Source organism: Asterias rubens, chromosome 13 (genome assembly GCF_902459465.1).
Source record: "Asterias rubens chromosome 13, eAstRub1.3, whole genome shotgun sequence".
In the NCBI taxonomy this organism is placed as follows: domain Eukaryota; kingdom Metazoa; phylum Echinodermata; class Asteroidea; order Forcipulatida; family Asteriidae; genus Asterias; species Asterias rubens.
Genome location: NC_047074.1, coordinates 783,718 through 803,217, shown reverse-complemented (window position 1 = coordinate 803,217; position 19,500 = coordinate 783,718). Strand labels below are relative to the sequence as shown.

Sequence of the window (19,500 nt, the reverse complement as noted above, 5' to 3'; positions counted from 1 at the left end):
ACCAACTGTTTGTCCGTCGGAGTTCACGTGGGGACATCCTTTATCATGCCGTCACAAACGACGCAAAGCCCGCATAGAATTGAGCATAGGTTGCGGGTGCTCGTAGTACAAACATGGCCATTGGGTCGTTTTGTAAAGCCCAGACGACGCACGACAAAAGGCAGCTTTTTACAAAGCCAATATATTATTATTCTCACACAAAATTATCTAGAAGAGCCTACAGAGGGTCTGAAGTACTACCTTTTGTCCCGGCCTTTTCTTTTGCTAGTTTGTTTTTGGTATAGTTACTGAACGAACCCCAACCTCGTCAATTGAACACTTTATAATAAAATGATGTAATAGGGCACAGGGATACGTAAATAAACGCAACAATCTGAGAGGGGTTCCCCATAACATTGTGTGGTTGTTGAACTAAGAGGACTGTTGTGCTTCTGTATTATTGCTCCAAAAAACAAAATGGCGGTTTGTGATTTGACTTATACTGTACTTCACCAATTGACTAACCACAAATCTTTAACCGAAGCCCAGCTGTATTTAACCATGGCATGGATGGTGCTTGTTTTTTGCGACGTTACCGAGTACAGAGTCTACATGCCGTCTGTGAAGCCTTACACAGGGTGGTTCCAACCTGGAGTTCCTACCGAAGTTTAAACACTGGTTTTTGAGTGACGCGTAGGGCGACTGGCCGTGGCCGGGTTTTCGAGAGTGCCGGAAATATAGGCCCTTGTTTACCGATGTGTTTGCTGAATTCCACGGAGCTGAGTGTGTAGTTAGCGACCGAGTGCCTCGCCCTTCGTGGGGCTATGAGCACCGATTTGCGGTGCGTGACGAGTGCATTCTTTGGTAGTGATGATAATTTTTTTTATTGTGTATGATTGCCTGGTAAAGTCAGTTAGGGGTTTCTTTGTAGCTGTATAGATTATTTTAGTCACTATTATAGTAGGAAAATTGCCACTGCTTAAAACTTTGTTTATTCGTATAAAGGCAAAGTTAGTTTTAAACAAAGTGATAAAGAAAAACAGTTGATTTGAAATTAAAACTGTACAAAATGTTTTTCAACGAATTAGTTTGGTTTTTTAAATGCGTTTGTTGCATGTGTTTTAACTATTTCATCGGCTTCTTTTCAAATTCATTAAACTATTCTAAACTTTACAGAATGACGGTAAGCGGTTTTCTTCGTTTACATTTCGTACATTGCTAAACAACTCTTTACGTAAGTTGTCGTTTTATTTAATTAATTAAACAGGCCTTTGATAACAATACCATTGGTCGAAAAATACATGTTATGGTATGCATGAATATTTCGTTGTTTTACCATCCTTGGGTTTTGTAAAAGTGTACCCGGATTTGCTCTCTAGTTGTCAGAGTTATACAACTTTTTCATTAGAGAATTTCATTAAACACTGTTAACTAATACAAAGCTGAAGGACCCTTGTAATGTACGCTCCTTTTATAATGGACTAATGTCGGATGTTCATCCAGTTACTTTTCAAAAGTTTTGGCAACGAATTTCACATAATGTAAATCCATGTATTTATTTCAGTCATTCCTTCTGACTGTGTTGTGGCATGGTGGTGTATAAAAAATAAAACACAACTCTATAGTTATAACTATCTCCAGATTCAAATTGTTTTACTATGGGAAACTATTTTAATAACTTTTGTCCTAGTTAATATAAACATCAAAATATATCCGTTATATGAATCAATGTAGACTTATCTACTTTAAAGCTCCAAAGTCTAACTGTATGAGAACAAATTAACATGCAGTTTCCTCACTTGTTGTTTTCCTTTTTCGTTTTTTTTACCCTGAACTCTTGCAACTGGGACCATATCTCACCGATAATCAACCAAGCAAACGAGACCCGACTTTGGGGTCTGCTTGACACTCAACGCTGACACTAAACAAACACAAAATACCCGGCCGGTAATCTGGCGCAGTAGAGTGGCCCCCACCACTGCACCAAACAAACCCCAATGAGGCCCGGACGGGCCCCTAAATGAGGTGATCCTATCGGCCTGGGATCGAACTCTAAACCCCCGGTGTAGTCCCCCCGACAGGTGGGTGAATTGAGCTGCGAGTTCCACGGTACTTGATGCTTGGACCCTGGTCCCTTATTCCCGAAACGAAACCTCTTAAAAAACACTATGTAAACCTTAGGCTTAGGACTAACCGGAGTGTCTGGCCAAAATGTGGGCTTTATTTTTTATCACTTTCCCCGTTGATCTTTTCTCTAAATATGCACACATCGCGGACTTGTGTTTGCTCTGGTGACATATTTGATTTTCTTATCAAGCAGACCTGTTCAAAATGAAGCCAGTAAGTAAAGCAAGCAACAACGCACAGTAAAGCGAAAACTAGGGCAGCACAAAGTGGGTTTGACATTGTTTTTTAAATTATAAAACAAGGACAACTACGGGTTCAGCAATGTAGTTTTTATTGTTTTTGTTTGACTCATTATACTAAATGTATGTCAAGCCGTTCCGTAGTGTTTCATGACGAAGCAAACATCATACCTGTTAAACAATAACAGTTTTACTGGGCCTTCGTGTAGCGGTGAAAGTGTTTTTCTCCTGAATTATTCACAGTAATTTTAAATTTAAATTTTTGCTAATATTATCAAGTGGTGACTTCTTTAATTGATGCCAACATCACAAGACATCCCACCATAAACCAATATGAAGCAATTTGATCATTTCGCATTTTATAAAAGCAACATAAGTGAACTGTTTGCGTTATGAAGCTAGCTCACCTGTTTCCGGAAATTATTGCACTTTGGCTTGTTAACTAGATTGCTCCTAAGTGAGTTTGTGTTCTGTCTCGTTTGATTATTTAATAACGGTACAAACTGTGTGAGCACAATGATGAAAGGTCAAAATAAAAAACTACAAAATGTACTGGATGAGTATCATTTGAATGAATATATAAATTCCCATAAGAAATGTCCGTTGGACCCAAGAGGTTTGGACCAAAGCGTTATACAGTTCTTCCTTAAACTTGGCTCAATATCAATGATTGCAATTTACACAGTAATCATCACGATCTAAATAGGTGATCTTGCTCACTATCCAGACAAACTAAGCCGGAATGGTATGTAATAACAAAAACTCAGAGTGGAAATATCACTTATAAAGTTTACAAATCATGAGAAATACATCAGTAATGTCAAAGTCAAAAACAAATGTTTAAAACAATGAAAAAACGTTGTTTATTTCTATTGCCATAATCAAAACAAAAACATTGGCTCACTAGAACTCATGCTTTTTACACACAAAAAACCCTGATCGATTTGATGCGGATTCCGGGTCCAAGAGGGCGTCTGACCCATTTCGGGGCCTGGCTGACACGAAAACTGGTTACAAATTTACGTGGTTTTTGTTTCGAATTCTGCGTCAGTTTGGCACAGTTTTTGGGTCAGTTTGACCCTCATTCAAGGTCCACATGACCCAGAAATGGGTCAGACCATACCCGGAATCCAGAACAGTGCATAAGAGTGGCTTTCTCTAAGCGGGGTCACCTACGTTTATGATTATTTTCAAAAGCCAGTTGCATGGTGTGTTTGTTGCAAACCAAGGCAAGTTCGAGTAGCCACCATTTATCAACCATTTGTAAATGATCAATGGTTACCTACGCATGTTTACATCATGGGTACCAGGCAAAATAATCCAATGGACGACTCTAGTCCGTCACTTGTGGATGGGAATGTTTTTACTTTTTTTTTTTTTTAACAAACAGAGCTCAACCAGATTTATGGAAAGACTGAGTACAGCGCTTAACACACGTCGGTGTGTTAAATACAAATATATGATATTCATTTTCCCAGATGCAAAGTTACAATGAATTGAAACGTTATATTAACCTTGGGTTAACAAAATAAATAAATTAATGAATAATATACCGTACATTTATGCAGTTTAGTCAGGTTTGAATAATATTCACCACATTTATACGTACAGTATTGATTTGAAAGTTTGCCATGATGTACGTAAAACAAATCAGTAAAAAAAATTGTAGATCGAAACGTCGTCTTGTTTATACACTGCCACATTAGTGAGATGGTGTTTGCCTTTGTATAATGTAAAATAAATCACTTGTCTCTCAGCTTATTATTCATGCAGTACTTGTTTATAAATTATGAAGGTCAGATCGTGAAAAAATTCTCTTGAAGACATAAATTGTCAATCGAAACGTCGTCTTGTTTCGACACCACTGTGTTCAAACTCATTTGTGCGATGGTGTTAGCCTTGATGTAAAACAAATCAGTTGTCTCTTAGTTAACTGATGCAGTACTTGTTTATTATGATGGTCAGATCGTGACCAATTTTCTCTCGAAGACACAAATTGTCGATCGAAACGTCGTCTTGTTTAGACACCACTGCATCGAACTCATTAGTGAGATGGTATTACCGCAAACTTTACCAGATCATGTTCCAATGGTGAAATGAATCCCTGCTTGTTGACGTTTTCATACCAGACAACGCAAGGCCGTGGAGTTTTTGTTTTCGGAAGTGGCCGTATAACTTTACGCGATATCCATTTCCTAAATAGACTGGATGTTTTGCTCAAGGGAGCTACCAATAGGGCCAAAATTTATTAAGCAGAAAGTACTTACTGCTTAGCAAATTTATGTTCTAAGCAAAATATAGGTCGGGCACCCGTCACAACAATGGCAACTTTAAGGACTGTTGGCTGGTAACCAGTTTATGTTGGGTCTAAATAATACTGTCTGTGCTTTGCAAGTTTTTGTGTTTACGAGGTGAAATTGGGCTAGGCCAAATATTTTTCAAAGCAACGATGTATTCGCTAAAGATGAAAAGCGTAGGTACCAGTCGCAATGTTGTAAACTACATTGTGTTTCTAATAATAGCTGGTGACCAGTTTCTACTCATTGAGAAATTATTTGCTTATCAACTTCATAAGGTATAGATCATTACCAATAATATAAAAACCCATCTCAAGGTTATTTGTCAGTTTTTTGTTTTTTCTCTAAACAAAACAGACCATTCATAACCAATGTAGATAGCAACTTCTCTGTTTAAACAAGGGTTGTGATTGTTCACTGCATTTATTAGTCACTCTAAAAACAGTTCTTTGTACAAATACAAAATACAATCGTAAAACAACTGGCTGTGAAGAACAATGTATATTCCTAATGGCTTACATAAGAGGTTTTTTTTTTTTTTTTTTTTTACAAGGGGGGCAATTCAGTTTTATTTTCACGGAAGTAATAACCGATCTATCCCGCACCATTGATGTTATAAAACAACACCATTCGCCGACTGAAAATATGCAATTTACATGTCACCCGACGCCTAGCTACCCAACCGCATCCAACTTCATAACTTCCTGTAACCGAAAACACCTATAACCTAGCGAGCCTGAAATAAAATATTCGATTTTTTATTCTCTCTTTTTCCCCTCCTGGCCCCAGCCCTAGTTGTTAATCATTGGCGATGTCTAGGCCAGCTGTACTACTACTGGAACGTGTGGCTAGGCTGCGAGGAGAAAAAGTGCAATGCCAGACGAAATTGGGGGTCATAAAGGCTGCTGGAATGTAGACTACGAAATGAATACGCGTTTAGAGGAAATAGAACCATCCAAGTTACAGAATCAAACGTAACTACGGTGTGGGCGCACGGACGGGAAGTTGTGGCGAGGGTTTTTTAAAGAGCGAAAAGGAACAAATCGCGTGCGAAGAGTTTTGCCTGAGCGTGGCCGAGTAGACAGACAGGCGGGCGATTAGGTGAAATATCTCCCTCTGACTTCAGTCGCGGTGTGCGCACTAGACTGGAAATGCTGGGCTGGTTGGTAATGATTTGTGTAATTCGAAGAAGAGACGTAGGTCCCCCAGTGCCTCTAGTTTAGTAATGAAGTCAATAAATAATAACAAGTCTAGAAAAAAGTACTGTTTCTTCTAACGTATGTAAGTTATGTAAACGCGGATCAAAAATACATAACAATACATCTAGATCTTTGATATACCAGGAAGCATATTTTGAAATTATCAGCAAAATAACAAATCTACCAAGCAAGTAGATACAAACATGGTGTTGCTGTAAACCTAAAGTTATTAAAATAAAACAAGTGCAATTACGTTACCAATACTCAACAAACAGTAACACATTATTTTTGGTATACTTTTACGTCTTTTAGGCTTACATGGTATGTGACGTCATGATTCAAAGGTGCATGTGCCATATGACAACGAATAATGATAAAACTTTTAAAAGTGCCTTTATTATGCAATGACTAAGCTCAATAAAACTTTCATATTTTATATTTTTGCATGAACTTTAGTTTGGAAACAGCTTATTGTAGTATGCATGTACCGGAGGGAGTTTCGCAGAATTATGTTTTTAGTGAGTTTTACGAGCTCTGTAAAGATTGTGTGGAGTCTATCATAAACAAAAATGGATAATGATAAATATGGTATAATTCAATGAACACTACATACTCCACAATCATAATACATGGACCCACCGTGTTTACTTTTAGCAACGTTGATTTGGCGCCATGTGCAATGAAAACAAGCAATCTTTCAAATATTCCATATGATTGTTTTTCTTTCACCGTCTCCAAATACACTCAAAAAACATTTTTTTTTGTCGAGTCCTGAAGTTATAACAACAATCACAGCTCTGAGTAAATACGAACGCTTCCGCATTTTCATGTTTCGGTTGTGACATAATAAATGTACACATATCTTTTCTTAAAAGTACGAAAAGGAAGTTTTAAAGAAACTAAAAATGTCCATGTTTGGAATGTTATAACTGTGTAGTGTTAAATCAGAAGCAGTTGCTGGTTTTAATACTAGGATTGTGTGTTTAATGAAAACAAAGTCTTCAATGAAAAAATGTCATGTTAAGAGAATAAAGTCAGGCTAGGCCCAGGCTTACCATAAAAAGGTTACTAGCAAAAATAACACTCATTCCTGATATCATGTTCATGCTTAGCAGACATTCGATACGCAATATAAGCGGCTCGATGAATTTAGGCCCGAGTTATCTCCACTATTGAAGAAATTGTTTAAAACTGACTTTCTAAACGATGTCAAACCCACTTGCCATCGGATTGGGCAATTCCTTGAAGGCCAAACGATTACACAGCTCGAAACGTCGATACTCAACGTCTGGATTTATACAGACAAATGCACAGGAGACTGCTCTCAAAATTAAGAACAAATTATGAATAAATTGTTTAATTATCTTTACTTCTTAAAACCTCACTTGGCAAGCCCGTTTTTGCAACAGAAGTTACAACAACAAAAAATCCGTAAACTAGGAACAAAATAAATAAGACTAAACTTAGATCAAAGCACAAGAGCCAATATAACTCGCAAATTACTGCGAAAAATTCACCTTCAACTTCAACTAAATTCTTTACAAATACACTGGTAATCATTTCAAAGTATGGCAGTACTCGTACTACTTTCAATGGTACTCCAGTATAAAGAAGTCAATGTATACATAGGTTTCAATAATGGTTTCAATCAGTGGGCTTTTTGAAACATTGTACAGTTGTATTGGTGTGATTTGTTTGGTGTTAAAGGCAGTGGACACCATTGGTAACTACTCAAAACAATTATTATCATAAAACCTTTCTTGGTGACGAGTAATGGGGAGAGGTTGATGGTATAAAACATTGTGAGAAACGGCTCCCTCTGAAGTGCCATAGTTTTCGAGAAAGAAGTAATTTTCCACGAGTTTGATTTCGAGACCTCAGATTTAGAACTTGAGGTCTCGAAATCAACCATCTAAACGCATACAACTTCGTGTGACAAGGGTTATTTTTCTTTCATTATTATCTCGCAACTTCGATGACCGATTGAGCTCAAATTTTCACAAGTTTGTTATTTTATGCATATGTTGAGATACATCAACTGTAAAGGCTAGTCTTTGACAATTACCAATAGTATCCACTGTCTTTAACGTAATACGCGATAAGTGAGGATTTATAAGTATAGGATTTATTCAATGGGATGTAATGGAGTTTTTCATGTTTGTGGTTGGGAATTTTGAAGTTTTTGAAACTACATTATGAACAATTGCATTGTGTGATTTGTTTTGCTCCAGTTTAAATAAATGTACAGTATTGTTGGAGTACGTGGCGAGGGACAATTTCAATTTGATGCAAGTTTATAATTATTGCAACTTGTAGGATTCCAGTAAAAATACTTTTCTGAGGTTACGTTTTAAATAGTTTAAGTTTTATTTTTTTTAAGGATTTTCTGTTGAAATTAGTAGTGATAAATTAGCTGTATACTAGATTGGACTGTGGTTATGGGAACATTTTTATTCTGTGCTGGTGGCCCAGATTCTCTCCCTTGAGTTATAAAGGGAAGATGCCGCCCAGTCATACATTGTTTGGTAAGGGGAAAACTTGAGAGCAATATTCCAGTCAACGACCGGGGGTCTCGGTCCAGCAGGCAGGGTGAATGGTACCGGGCCAAATCGCCTGCAGTCCCTGGGTTATCTCTTTGAAAGTTGGGGGTATTGAGAGGTAGTCGTGATGAATGGGGCGAAGTGATGGAATGAATAGCTCATGAGGGTGACTAAAAAAGCCTTGGTCGTAATAGAAAAGCTTTTAACCCAAAGAATAATCACCGGGTAGGGTTTTTGTGAGGGAAAGAATTGGGAAGGGATTTAATACCCTCCAAAAAAACCACTCCAATGTTGACAATCAGCCACTGGTTGCTTCTGAAGGTATGGCAGTGGGGGGTCACACTGTTTCCTTAGTCGCAAAAAGTGAAAGTATTTTGAGAGTTGTTTAACAAACTCCACATAAAAAGTAACGTAAATGATCGAATTTGAAACCCTAACACCATGTAGTTTTCCTCCCTTGACCAAACTTTAAAATTCCAGCATACAAACGACTAATTGCCCTAGTTGTTTTCATTTTTTAACCCTCTTCTATGACCTAATTCTAGCTATGTTAATCCCTCGGACGAAAGACGAGTCAACAAAAGAAGGAATGCACTATAAACATTTATAATATATACATCCCCGCTCCCCCCAAAAAGCACAACTACTACAGGTTTTGTTTTTAACATCAAGGAATGTCCGAAACAAGACGCAAATGCAAGTTGATAAACTTTCATCAAATATCAGACAATAAACTCTAAAAAAAAAGACAATTTTTATGTTTGGCAAACTGTGACATCCACGCCAAGTACTAAACAAAATAGCCACCGGAAAAGTAAATATTGGTTTCAAATTTATTGGCATGGCGTAGAATTTTTGCTTCACACATAAAACTAAAAGACAAAGGAAATTCATGAGCCTTAAAATGTTCATTTTTGAGCAGGATATAACAATGATGAAACACTATTTTACTGTCATCCTAAAAGCAGGTGCTACTAGCTACTGTTATCAATTATGACACAAGCTTGGCTAATCAAGTATATTATGCTATATTTGTATACAGATAACATTGCCATGCACTGTTAGATAATCTCAAAGCATTGAGTTACTGTATGGGACTTTCTATACACAAGTTATGTAGTGGAATGTGAATTTAGAATTAACTTTTCGCTCTTTGATTAAATTGATATTCTTTAATTTGATCACAGTGGTGGCTTATTTTTTTAAACTAAAAAATAGTTTTATGACGGTTTTATTCTTAGAGTGTGTTGTTCATGATTGTTTGCAGTGTGGTTTAATCATGTAGACAGATTATCGCCTAGAAAATTAGATTTGCTTAAGTTATTACATCTGAATTAAAATGTGATAATGAGTGGTTGTTTGAGGATCGGTAGCACCCCTGGCATATCAACAGCAAACTTTCTTATCAACTGTTGATGTTGAGCTTAATTTTATCTCACTCTTGGCTGGGGTGCAAGACGGGCTATCGCGAGCGGTTCGCGTGCTATCTTGGCCCCGCAAACCAACCGCATGGATCGGGTGTCATGGCGGGGGCTTACTGAGCCGAATTCACCGTTGAGAACTACACCCCGTGCACGCCTCAGTTAATAACCATATCAAGTGGTAACGAATGAAATACACACCGTTTTTTTCTTCTTGCAGATACTTGTTACTATTTCCAGTGATTTATTCGTTCTGGGTGCGTGAAATAAACATGTAAACATGGGGTGTTGATGGGTGATCGAGGAAAATACAGAAGAGAAAAAAACATACCGCAGAGGGCGCTGTTAATGCCCCTTGTATAAATAAGCTTGAGTCCAACAATTCGTGAAATTTACAAGAATTTACCCACAAAGGTGTTTTATAATGATAATTGATTGATTTTAATTCCGCCCATTCCGTTAAATGTACGCAAGCGAATAACAACATAATTAGACGATGATTAAAAAAACTAATGAAAATAATGGTAAAAGCAAGGAAATACCACAATCCCCCCCAAAAATGAAGAAAAACCCACCCTTACAGCACTCCTCAGACATGGAAATTTTTGAACTTATTTTTTGTTTAATTGATGTGCCCTAGATGTTATAAGTGGCATTTATTGCAATGATCATGATTAATGTTAGATTGAATCTAATTAAGTTCCAACACTGTTTATACAAACATTTAGCTTTCGACTGAATGTAATCTTGAAAAGTTTATTGAGTTACAATGATGAGAATAAATAACGGTTTGTGCTACTTCAAACTATCATGATAAAGTCAAGGGCTGAAGAAAAGACCCTTTTAAACAGGTTCATTTATGGAAGTCAATTCGGTTGTTAACAAATCACAGATAAGTAACCAAACTGATTCTAAAACTGACAATGAAGTTCTTTTGAAATGCATTGAAATGGTAGCTCACACTGCTGTACAAATGTATATTGTTGACAGTATATTGTTGTATTTGTTAAGATATGAATGCAGGCCAGATAAATACAGCTAAAGTGGTGAGAATGTACTGTTAAGTTTGAAAATAAGATTCACTTGAGTGTATTGGGCGGAGATTAAACTGTGACCTCTTAAGTTGTGTGTGTGTCATCGCCAGGGAAACGCAAAAGCTACAAATGGGAATTTTGGGGTGAATTTTGTTTTGCAAACCCAGGCTGAAGGGGGGTGCATGGTGGTAGAGCTAGCCCCTAAACCCCGCGTTATTGATACGGTATGCTTGATTGGCGCGTGGGCTTTGTGTCAGTCAAAGCTAGCCTTTCCCCCCCCCCCCCCCCCCCCTTCTTCTTCATTTTGTTTTGCGTGCGCACACCTGCAACACAGAGTTCAGCTTGTGTTTGCCTATGGTTGGCATGACAGGTCGACCGGAGTTGTTTAACTATTCATAGCCCTGCGAGAGATGGACTCTGATTGGCTAGCTGCCGTGGTTGCTTTTGTGCGTGCATTCATGCTCTCAAAGGGAACACCCTTTCTGCTGCTCTCCATAACAAGGCAACCAATTATCAACGGGCTCTACGTCACCTGTCAGTGCCGATGACATCAGTACTGCCTTGCTGCATAACAATAGAGGCTTCGGTCGTCAAGAACGCCGTCGCTGATTGGCCAAAGCACGACTAATTCTCTCACTGCCAATCAATTACACATGGACGTGATATCCGAAGTGGGCTAAAAATAACGAGGGCTTCACACTGAACAGTCGCATTCGAAGCGTAGCTCTCGTGCAAGGCATTTCACGTGTACTCTCTTCGTGAACACCCTCTCTATACAAGTTATACCACTACGGTGCTCAAATAATGTACAAGTCCACGTCTGATATGATGGAGCAGACGGAGTTGAAGCCGAATATCAGCGTTGCTGCTATGGCTAGCCCAACGCAGTCGATCAGCCAGGTACACCATGGCCAGCCTGGTACACCCGTAAGCATGGTGGGCACACCCGGAACTCCAGGCAGTGGCGGTAAGAACATTCCGAACGATAGAGTAAAGCGGCCCATGAACGCCTTCATGGTCTGGTCAAGAGGACAACGCCGTAAGATGGCCCAGGAGAACCCCAAGATGCACAATTCCGAGATCAGCAAACGTCTCGGTGCCGAGTGGAAGTTGTTGTCCGACGAGCAGAAGCGACCGTTCATCGACGAGGCCAAGCGATTGAGAGCCGTCCACATGAAGGAGCACCCCGACTACAAATACCGGCCAAGACGCAAGACGAAGACCCTGATGAAGAAGGACAAGTATGCTCTCCCCGGAATGATCTCCCCGGGACAAGGCCCACCAGGCATGCAGAGACAAGTACCAGACGGCATGCAGGGGTACCACCATTTGAACGGTTATATGAACGGTGGCTACCCGATGATGCAGCATGAACAGCTCCAACATTTACAAGCCCACAGTTTCGGCGGTTCACAAATGGCCGGGAACGCTGGGCTTCACCCCCGATACGAGATGCCCGGTCAACCCATCTACCAACCCATGACCTGCGCACCAACAGGGTCCTACCTGAACTCGGCAAGTTACTCCACACCGGCGTATGCCCAAATGCAACAGCAGTCCTCAAAATCCGAGCAAGGGTCGGACCGTGCAGCAGCCATATCCGCCGCCCGGAACATCTCGAGCGATTCCCTACGCGACATGATCTCAATGTACCTCCCAGACGGTAACGATCCGAACGCCCAAAGACATGCGGCAATACAAGCGTACCAACAGAGTGTGTCCAGTGCCGGAGTCAACGGAACAGTTCCTCTCACACATATGTAAGATGAAGACTAAAAACTTTTAAACTGTTTTGTGATACAGGTAGTGAACGAGGCACACGCCATTTTTGATGACACTAGAACTTTGGACTAGCGTTGTTGCTATCGTTGCACGCAGACATTTTGAGGCCACAGTTTGGGAGTCTTCCCGCCCAATTTTTCTGTACGCAAACATGTACATTATTTTGTGACTTGTTTATTATACACGGGATCAAAATGGTTCATAGACGTGTGTTATTTTATACATAATGTTAACACGAGAAGTAACCCATTAACTTTACTGTACCTTGAGTTGTTTTTGAGTTTTGGAATTTTTTTAATGCCTCCGTTTTAGGCCACTTTGTGTGTATATTTTGGCAACCACTTTATTGACTAAACAGCGTGAAACATTTTACAAATGGCGGAATTACTTACCTACGCAAAAGTTTGGTTTGTTTAAAAATTTAAATTGCTGTTTTCAGTAGTGTGAGATGTTGTCTCGAGAAGAGAGAAAACAACTACAAAATGCTACTAAAAACTTTCAAAAGCCTCTGAAGGTTTGTCACTATATAATTTTTCCAGAGACTTTTTGTTAAAACTTTGTAATTGTCTGAATCATGTTGTATGAGGGTATAAACCTTAAAAAAAAAGATATTTTTGTATATATTTGCACTGTTGTAACTTGTTAAATATTTTTGCAATTTCTGAGACGCAGTCTCGTTTTGTTGAAAATGAGGCCCTGCACCAAAAAGGTTATAATGGCAAAACAAGAAAAGGAAAATTACTTACGAGTTAAAAAAAAAAAAGGGTAAAGCTGTTTGTATTGAATTATCCGGAAAATTCGTTTTGGCCGCTGGGAATTCCCCCTTCCTTTTGGGCCGTTGAGCTTCAAGTTTTCGTTTTCAATGTATCCATTATTTGTATTTATGGGCATAAGAATTGCCATTTATACTGATTTCAATGCTGTATAGGGTATCCCCATGCTATTGTGTAAGGCTTGTGTTGAGTGCCCATTCATTGCGCCCGGCGCTCAAAATATTGTTTCATCGTTAAAGAACTATGGACTGTGTAGGGACAATGGCGTAGTTTTTCCAATAATGGCGCGTTTGACAATGGAAACAATGCAGTATTTAGACGAGGGAACCCCCTTGCCTTGTTGGGTCTGACTTCACTTAAAATCTCGCTCAAAGTACATCATCGTAAATTGAGTTGAATTGATCGAACATGGTTAGAAGGTTTTTGATGTATATGGTGCTTGGCTCCTTACCTTCAGCGGTGCACTAAACAAGTAATTTAGTTTGTAGTTTTTAAAGAAATATACTTTGGGTGTTTTTTAAGGGATTGCTTGCCACTTTGTTTTTCTCTCCATTTATTTCTTTGACTGACGCTATAAGAAGAAAAAATACGGGATAGTAATTTTTATCGGGAAATCTAGCTAGCTAGTTTATCTTTACATGTTACTAACACATTTTCAATTAATCTTTCTGAAATTTGATTTTCAAAAGTTCTACTTTCAAATGACTACATTTTGTCTTAAGGAAATAAACGGGCTGTGTGCCATTGTATGTCAGGGTAAACTTGCTTTTCTTGTCTATTATTTTCTCAATTAAATTTTTACTTTCAGTTTTCAAAACAGTAGTTTATAATACAACTTGTCTTAAAAATTTGATCTTTTGTAGTTGCAGTTTTAACAACTTTATATATTTATCAAACTTTCAGATAAATTCATGTAGAGTTAATTTGTTAAATCTTACCTTATGGAAACAGAACAAGAAATGTTTGAAATGATGCTCTTGTAAAAATTATGCAATTGCGTTTCGGCTTGGGTTTTTGGAAAGAACTTGGGATATTCTCACTATATCTGAAACTTTTTAAAAACAATACGTTCAATTGATTTTACACTAGTTGCGATTTTTTTGGCATTAAGCTGTTCAGGTTTTGGAAAACGTTGACAATAAATTGTTTACGGTTTAAAGATTTTTTATATGATCATTGCCAACAATTTAATAGGTGGGGTTTTGCGTAATGAAATATACTGAATGGTTTAGAAGTGGTTGGTTTTATTTGACGCAACATGGGGAATCATTTCGCTTGAGACATTTCCATAAAGTTTATCGTTCAGGATTCACTCGTTGCCTTGGAAAACGTCTGAGAAAAGTCAATAATTACAAAAATCAAAGGCCATTGAAATATATTAATGGGCTTATGGAAATATTTATTCACGACAAATATTTCAATAACAAAACTGACCGTCGTTCGATACTCATTTCAAAATATGGAAGTAATGACTGAATATCTTTCACTGTAGTGTGATTTTTTGACAAGACTTTATAAGAAACGTGTTGGTTTTGGGGGGTCTTTTCCACAAAAGAATTTTTTTGTAAATTTGTACAACCTTACTACAATTTAGCAAAGGACCCTTGCTAAAATTCTCTCGTGTGACGGGGGCTCAAGATTCAATTCAGTTTCGGGTGGGATAAGGACATGATTTATTAACAACACAACGTCGAGGTTTGCCTGAGCGAGCCACTTTCTCGTCGGCTATGCCCGAGTGAGCGCCAGTCGCCCGCAGCCTCTGTCACTGTCCCTCGCTAATAATACAGCGCGCCAAAACACATGTTTTTGTGCGCGAGATGAACGTGGTGAAGCCGTGATTCCAGAAAAATGTTATAATAATGATTATCATCACAGCATATAATATTGGCTTGGAAGTTGTTAGATCATTTGGTGATGGTTTTGGGCACAGCAGTTGCATAATGAATTACATATCTAATCTGAGAGACGGAGGCAATTTATGCACGGTAGTTGGTAATATCAGGTGGGGTTACTCTGCAATTTGCGATGTTTGACTTTCTTGTTGATGAGACACTTGGAGGTAAATAAAATTGACTTTTGGAAATGCAACGAATTTAGCGACTTGGAAGCTGATAATTCACACCGATTTTGTTGTGTCTAATCTTACGAGACAATACAGTTTTGAAGAGAAAATATAATCATAAACTGTTTACATGCAATGATGCCACTGAGATTAAAGTAAACAAATATAGGCCGGCGTGTACATGTATCCACTTTTGCTCAAGATTTTTGGCAACAAACCGATACGTAAACAGTTATTTATCTTATCATTTTTAAAATCTACTTTTCCCTCGATTATTTACTTCTTATTTTTGTTTTTATAAACCAAAAATCTATTGGATGTTAAATTATCCAAATCAGTATACTATTTATTCAGGAATATTTTATGATCGATTTGCGGTTGTGAAATAACATTTAGTACCCAGCAACAACAGTTACAATGTTAAAATCTTGTATAAAAAAGGACCCTTGCCACCCCATTGGCATTCCATGCCCTGTTATTGTATTTTTTGTCCCCCTTGTGAAAATGGTGCAATTCTGAATTCACAACAACTCTCCGACTATAGTCTGGCCCTCGGCGGTCGAAGCCCCGCCGTCTACCTGCCGCACGCTAAATTGTCTTGTTACGCTTAAGAGTAAAATACGACGAGTCGAAACTATACAATTGATGCTTATTTTATTGATCTGCTTGTTTCGGGGACGTTGCGTTAATTTACCAGCGCACTGGGATTTTGTCACTTTGACAACGGGGTGGATGGTTCGCCAACGCCCGGGGGGCCCGCGAGACTTGTTAGGTAGTTGCTCGTGTTCGTACCAACTTGCCCTAATTTCAGTTTGTACATTGAAGAGCAAACTTTGCCTGATGAGTATTTTGCACGCCGATAGATCATTGAACTCGGACCTTAGGCTGATCTCACTGGCTCTTGTTTACCGACCCAATTGTTTGAACGAATACCAGTTAAATGTGTTCCACAAACAGTACGTTCACATTATAGGTCGGCCTATAATGTTTGTTTATTATATGGGACCTTCTATCTATACACGCTATGGCGTTATGATTGTGCACGACAAATCCTAGTGCGAAACTACCATATTCATCTGAACACATGTTAATATTTTTTTATCATAAACAAAAATCAATGATTTCATATAAGGACACGTGCTAAGCTGACTCACCATGTGCTGGTTTGAAAAACCGATCATAGTGGGAAAAACAATTGCTGAGCAGTTGGGCGGGAAAGCTGCTGGGTGATTGTTGTTTTTTTACACTTCGAGGGTACAATTTTATGGCGCTGGCATACGAGTTGCTCACAACCTTCGGAATTTCTTCGCTTAATTGGGCAGTATTAGCGAGAAAATCCATTTTGCAAGCTGCAGTGCCGTGAAATTTTACCCTTGTTTTTCAAGCAGCATTGTGAAAAACGACGTTTCGTCTGTGAGCAATAAATTCGGCTCTTGAACGTTACTGAATATTTTCACATTTTAAGTGAGTAGGATTTGAAACTTTTCATGTTGGAAATACGATATGGAAAAGTTTGCGGTAACACCATGAAATGACTTTCTCTAATGAGTTGGGGTGGTTCTGAAAAAACCGTTGATTTCAACTCGACGTTTCGATCAGTATGCTCTGATTGCCTTCTTGAGAAAGCAGGAGACGTTCAGAGCATACTGATCGATAACCTAACGACAGGTTGTCATACTTGATATACTGTGACAACCTACGTCAAGTTGTCACACTTATAATGTTCAGATCTATGTGACAACCTATAACAAGTTGTCACATGATTTGATATTTATCCATCACATCCATGCGACAACCAAGTGCTTCATTCGTGTTTACCTTATTCATCGTCTCTGTATGTTGTGGTTGTGTGGATATATAGGCAAGCTGTATGCCACTGTAAAACCCAAGGTAATTAGTTACGTAAAATATGCGCCGGTAAAGGGTACTTCATTAGCTACTGGAATTACTTTGATTAAAACCATGATTGGTAAGAATTAAAAAAAATGTAAATATTAAGAAGGTTTCTCTTGATATTGTGAAGTTGATTGTGATGCGAAACCATTCGATTTAATACAAGTGTAGACTTGAATTTAAATTGTTGAAAAGAGGTTGTTTTTTGGATCGGATATTTTTCTTACAAAATTAACCATGCACAAAACACAAACAAGCAACTATCCCTTAAAACATGGGCTTAAAATATTGCTTAGCTACACATCAAACAAACCATGGGCCAATTTCACAAGGAGTTAATATTGATCTTAACTGTGTATCAGCCTAACTTGCTAAGCAAAGTTTGATGTCACAATCACTATCATGGTAATACTGATAACTCATCTTAAGAAATTGAGAGAAACAGGTCCCTCTGAAGTAACGTAGTTTTTTAGACAGAAGTAATTTTTCACTCAAATTTTAAAAAAACTTCAGCTAAAGCGTTTCATTTCTACCTGAAAGCACACAAATTTGTGCAACAAGGGTAATTTTTCTTTTTCATTTCACCAATTGAGCCCAAATGTTCACAGGTTTGTCAGTTTATGCATAAGTTGGGATACCCTAAGTGACAATACTGGTCTTTGACAATTACTAATAGTGTCCATTGCCTTTAATACCGCGCAATGCCAGACCGTGTACTGGAGAATGACGTGACATAGGTGTAGCATCAGTGTGAACACAGACAGCCAAATGCAGTCATGTTTTTGTTTTGTTTTACGATGGATTTAGACGTCATCTAACAAGAGAGTTGTTTGTCTCATGTATGATGTGCGAATAGCTCCCAATCATAACAAGATTTCTATCATTCTTACCCATGATGTTGTTCCAATAGGTCAAAGGTCATGGTGATTCATCAGACGAATGATATAAGCATAACATGTGATCGTTCAAGAAGGTATTCTTGGGGATTCAACGAAATTGTGAAACTACCCACAGAGGCGTGCGGTTTCAGAAAAAAACATATTTGCAAAATAGTTTTTTATTTTCATGAAAATGGAAATAAAAAACTCTTTTGGGAAAAACTGAACGCAAGTTATAAATAGACAGAACCCGAGTTGGTGGCTACAGCTACGGCTACGACTGTTGCTAGGGGTGTTGCTAAGGACGCACTCTATGCTTCAACGCATGATGACGTGGTGATCCAGCCGTAATGCAGACAATAACATTGTCTTTATCATGTTCCCTCCATCTTGGTCCTGTACCTTGTACCAAACAACATAATTGAATGCTTATATTCCCTGTACACAAAGGATCCAGACTATTCCTCCTTTCAGCCGCGGTTTGGTTACATTGATTTGAATGGAAGAAAAATCAAGATGGCCGCACCATGATTAAGGTCTATTGGACCTCTGAACTTCTTCGCATGTCTTTTTGTTTAAATATTTGTACAGACATGCGGAGGCTCTCTTAATGTGAATCTCGCGTCATAAAGTGTTTAGCAAAACAGTTGGTGGTAAATTAGGATTTGGCGAGTTGAGCTGTGCAAAGGTTTTCCCATAGTGTGAGTAGTAAACCAAGATATTAAGATATCGAATTCATACATGGATAAAGATACTGGCGTGTAGGGAGAAAGCAGTTCAGTTGTATGGAGTCGCGTAGAGCAGGTGACTTTTAAAGGAAAGGTAGGGCCGTAGAGCAAGGGTAGGGCCTACCTTATTGGTAATTACTCCACAAAATTTATGATCTTCAAAAATGACTTGGTGAAGAGCACTGGAGAGTTGGTAATAAGACATTGGTACAAACAATCCACTTCACAGAAACATAGTTAAAGAGGAGGAGAGAAATTGTCATCATAAAATTTAGTTTGAGGAAAGCTTCAGGCATGCATGAAGCCTATCTCTGGCACCTGCGTACAAGACCACCCATGCATCAAGGCTGTTTTGTTCTTTCATTATTTTCTTGCAACTTCGATGATCAATATTGAGCCCAAATGTTCATAGGTTTGATGTTGGAATACATCAGGTGGGGATACTAGTCTATGGAAGTTACCAAAAGTATACCCCCTCTTTAAAGAAAAATCCAGGCATGAACATGAGCCAGCCAAAGGATATGAAACACTTTAATACCGAAACTAGA

At 38.5% G+C, this 19,500-nt stretch overlaps 1 protein-coding gene across 1 annotated transcript; it reads left to right on the top strand.

Moving 5' to 3' along the window:
- Positions 1–11,504: 11,504 nt before the first annotated feature.
- LOC117298423 (transcription factor Sox-3-A-like) lies at positions 11,505–14,553 on the top strand. The gene has a single exon (XM_033781681.1). The coding sequence runs from the start codon at positions 11,641–11,643 to the stop codon at positions 12,598–12,600; it is 960 nt and encodes a 319-aa protein (XP_033637572.1). The 5' UTR covers positions 11,505–11,640; the 3' UTR covers positions 12,601–14,553.
- The last annotated feature ends 4,947 nt before the right edge of the window (positions 14,554–19,500 follow it).

Bases quoted from the DNA above. Each gene is read 5' to 3' on its own strand.
- LOC117298423 (XM_033781681.1), top strand. From the start codon at position 11,641: ATGTACAAGTCCACGTCTGATATGATGGAGCAGACGGAGTTGAAGCCG.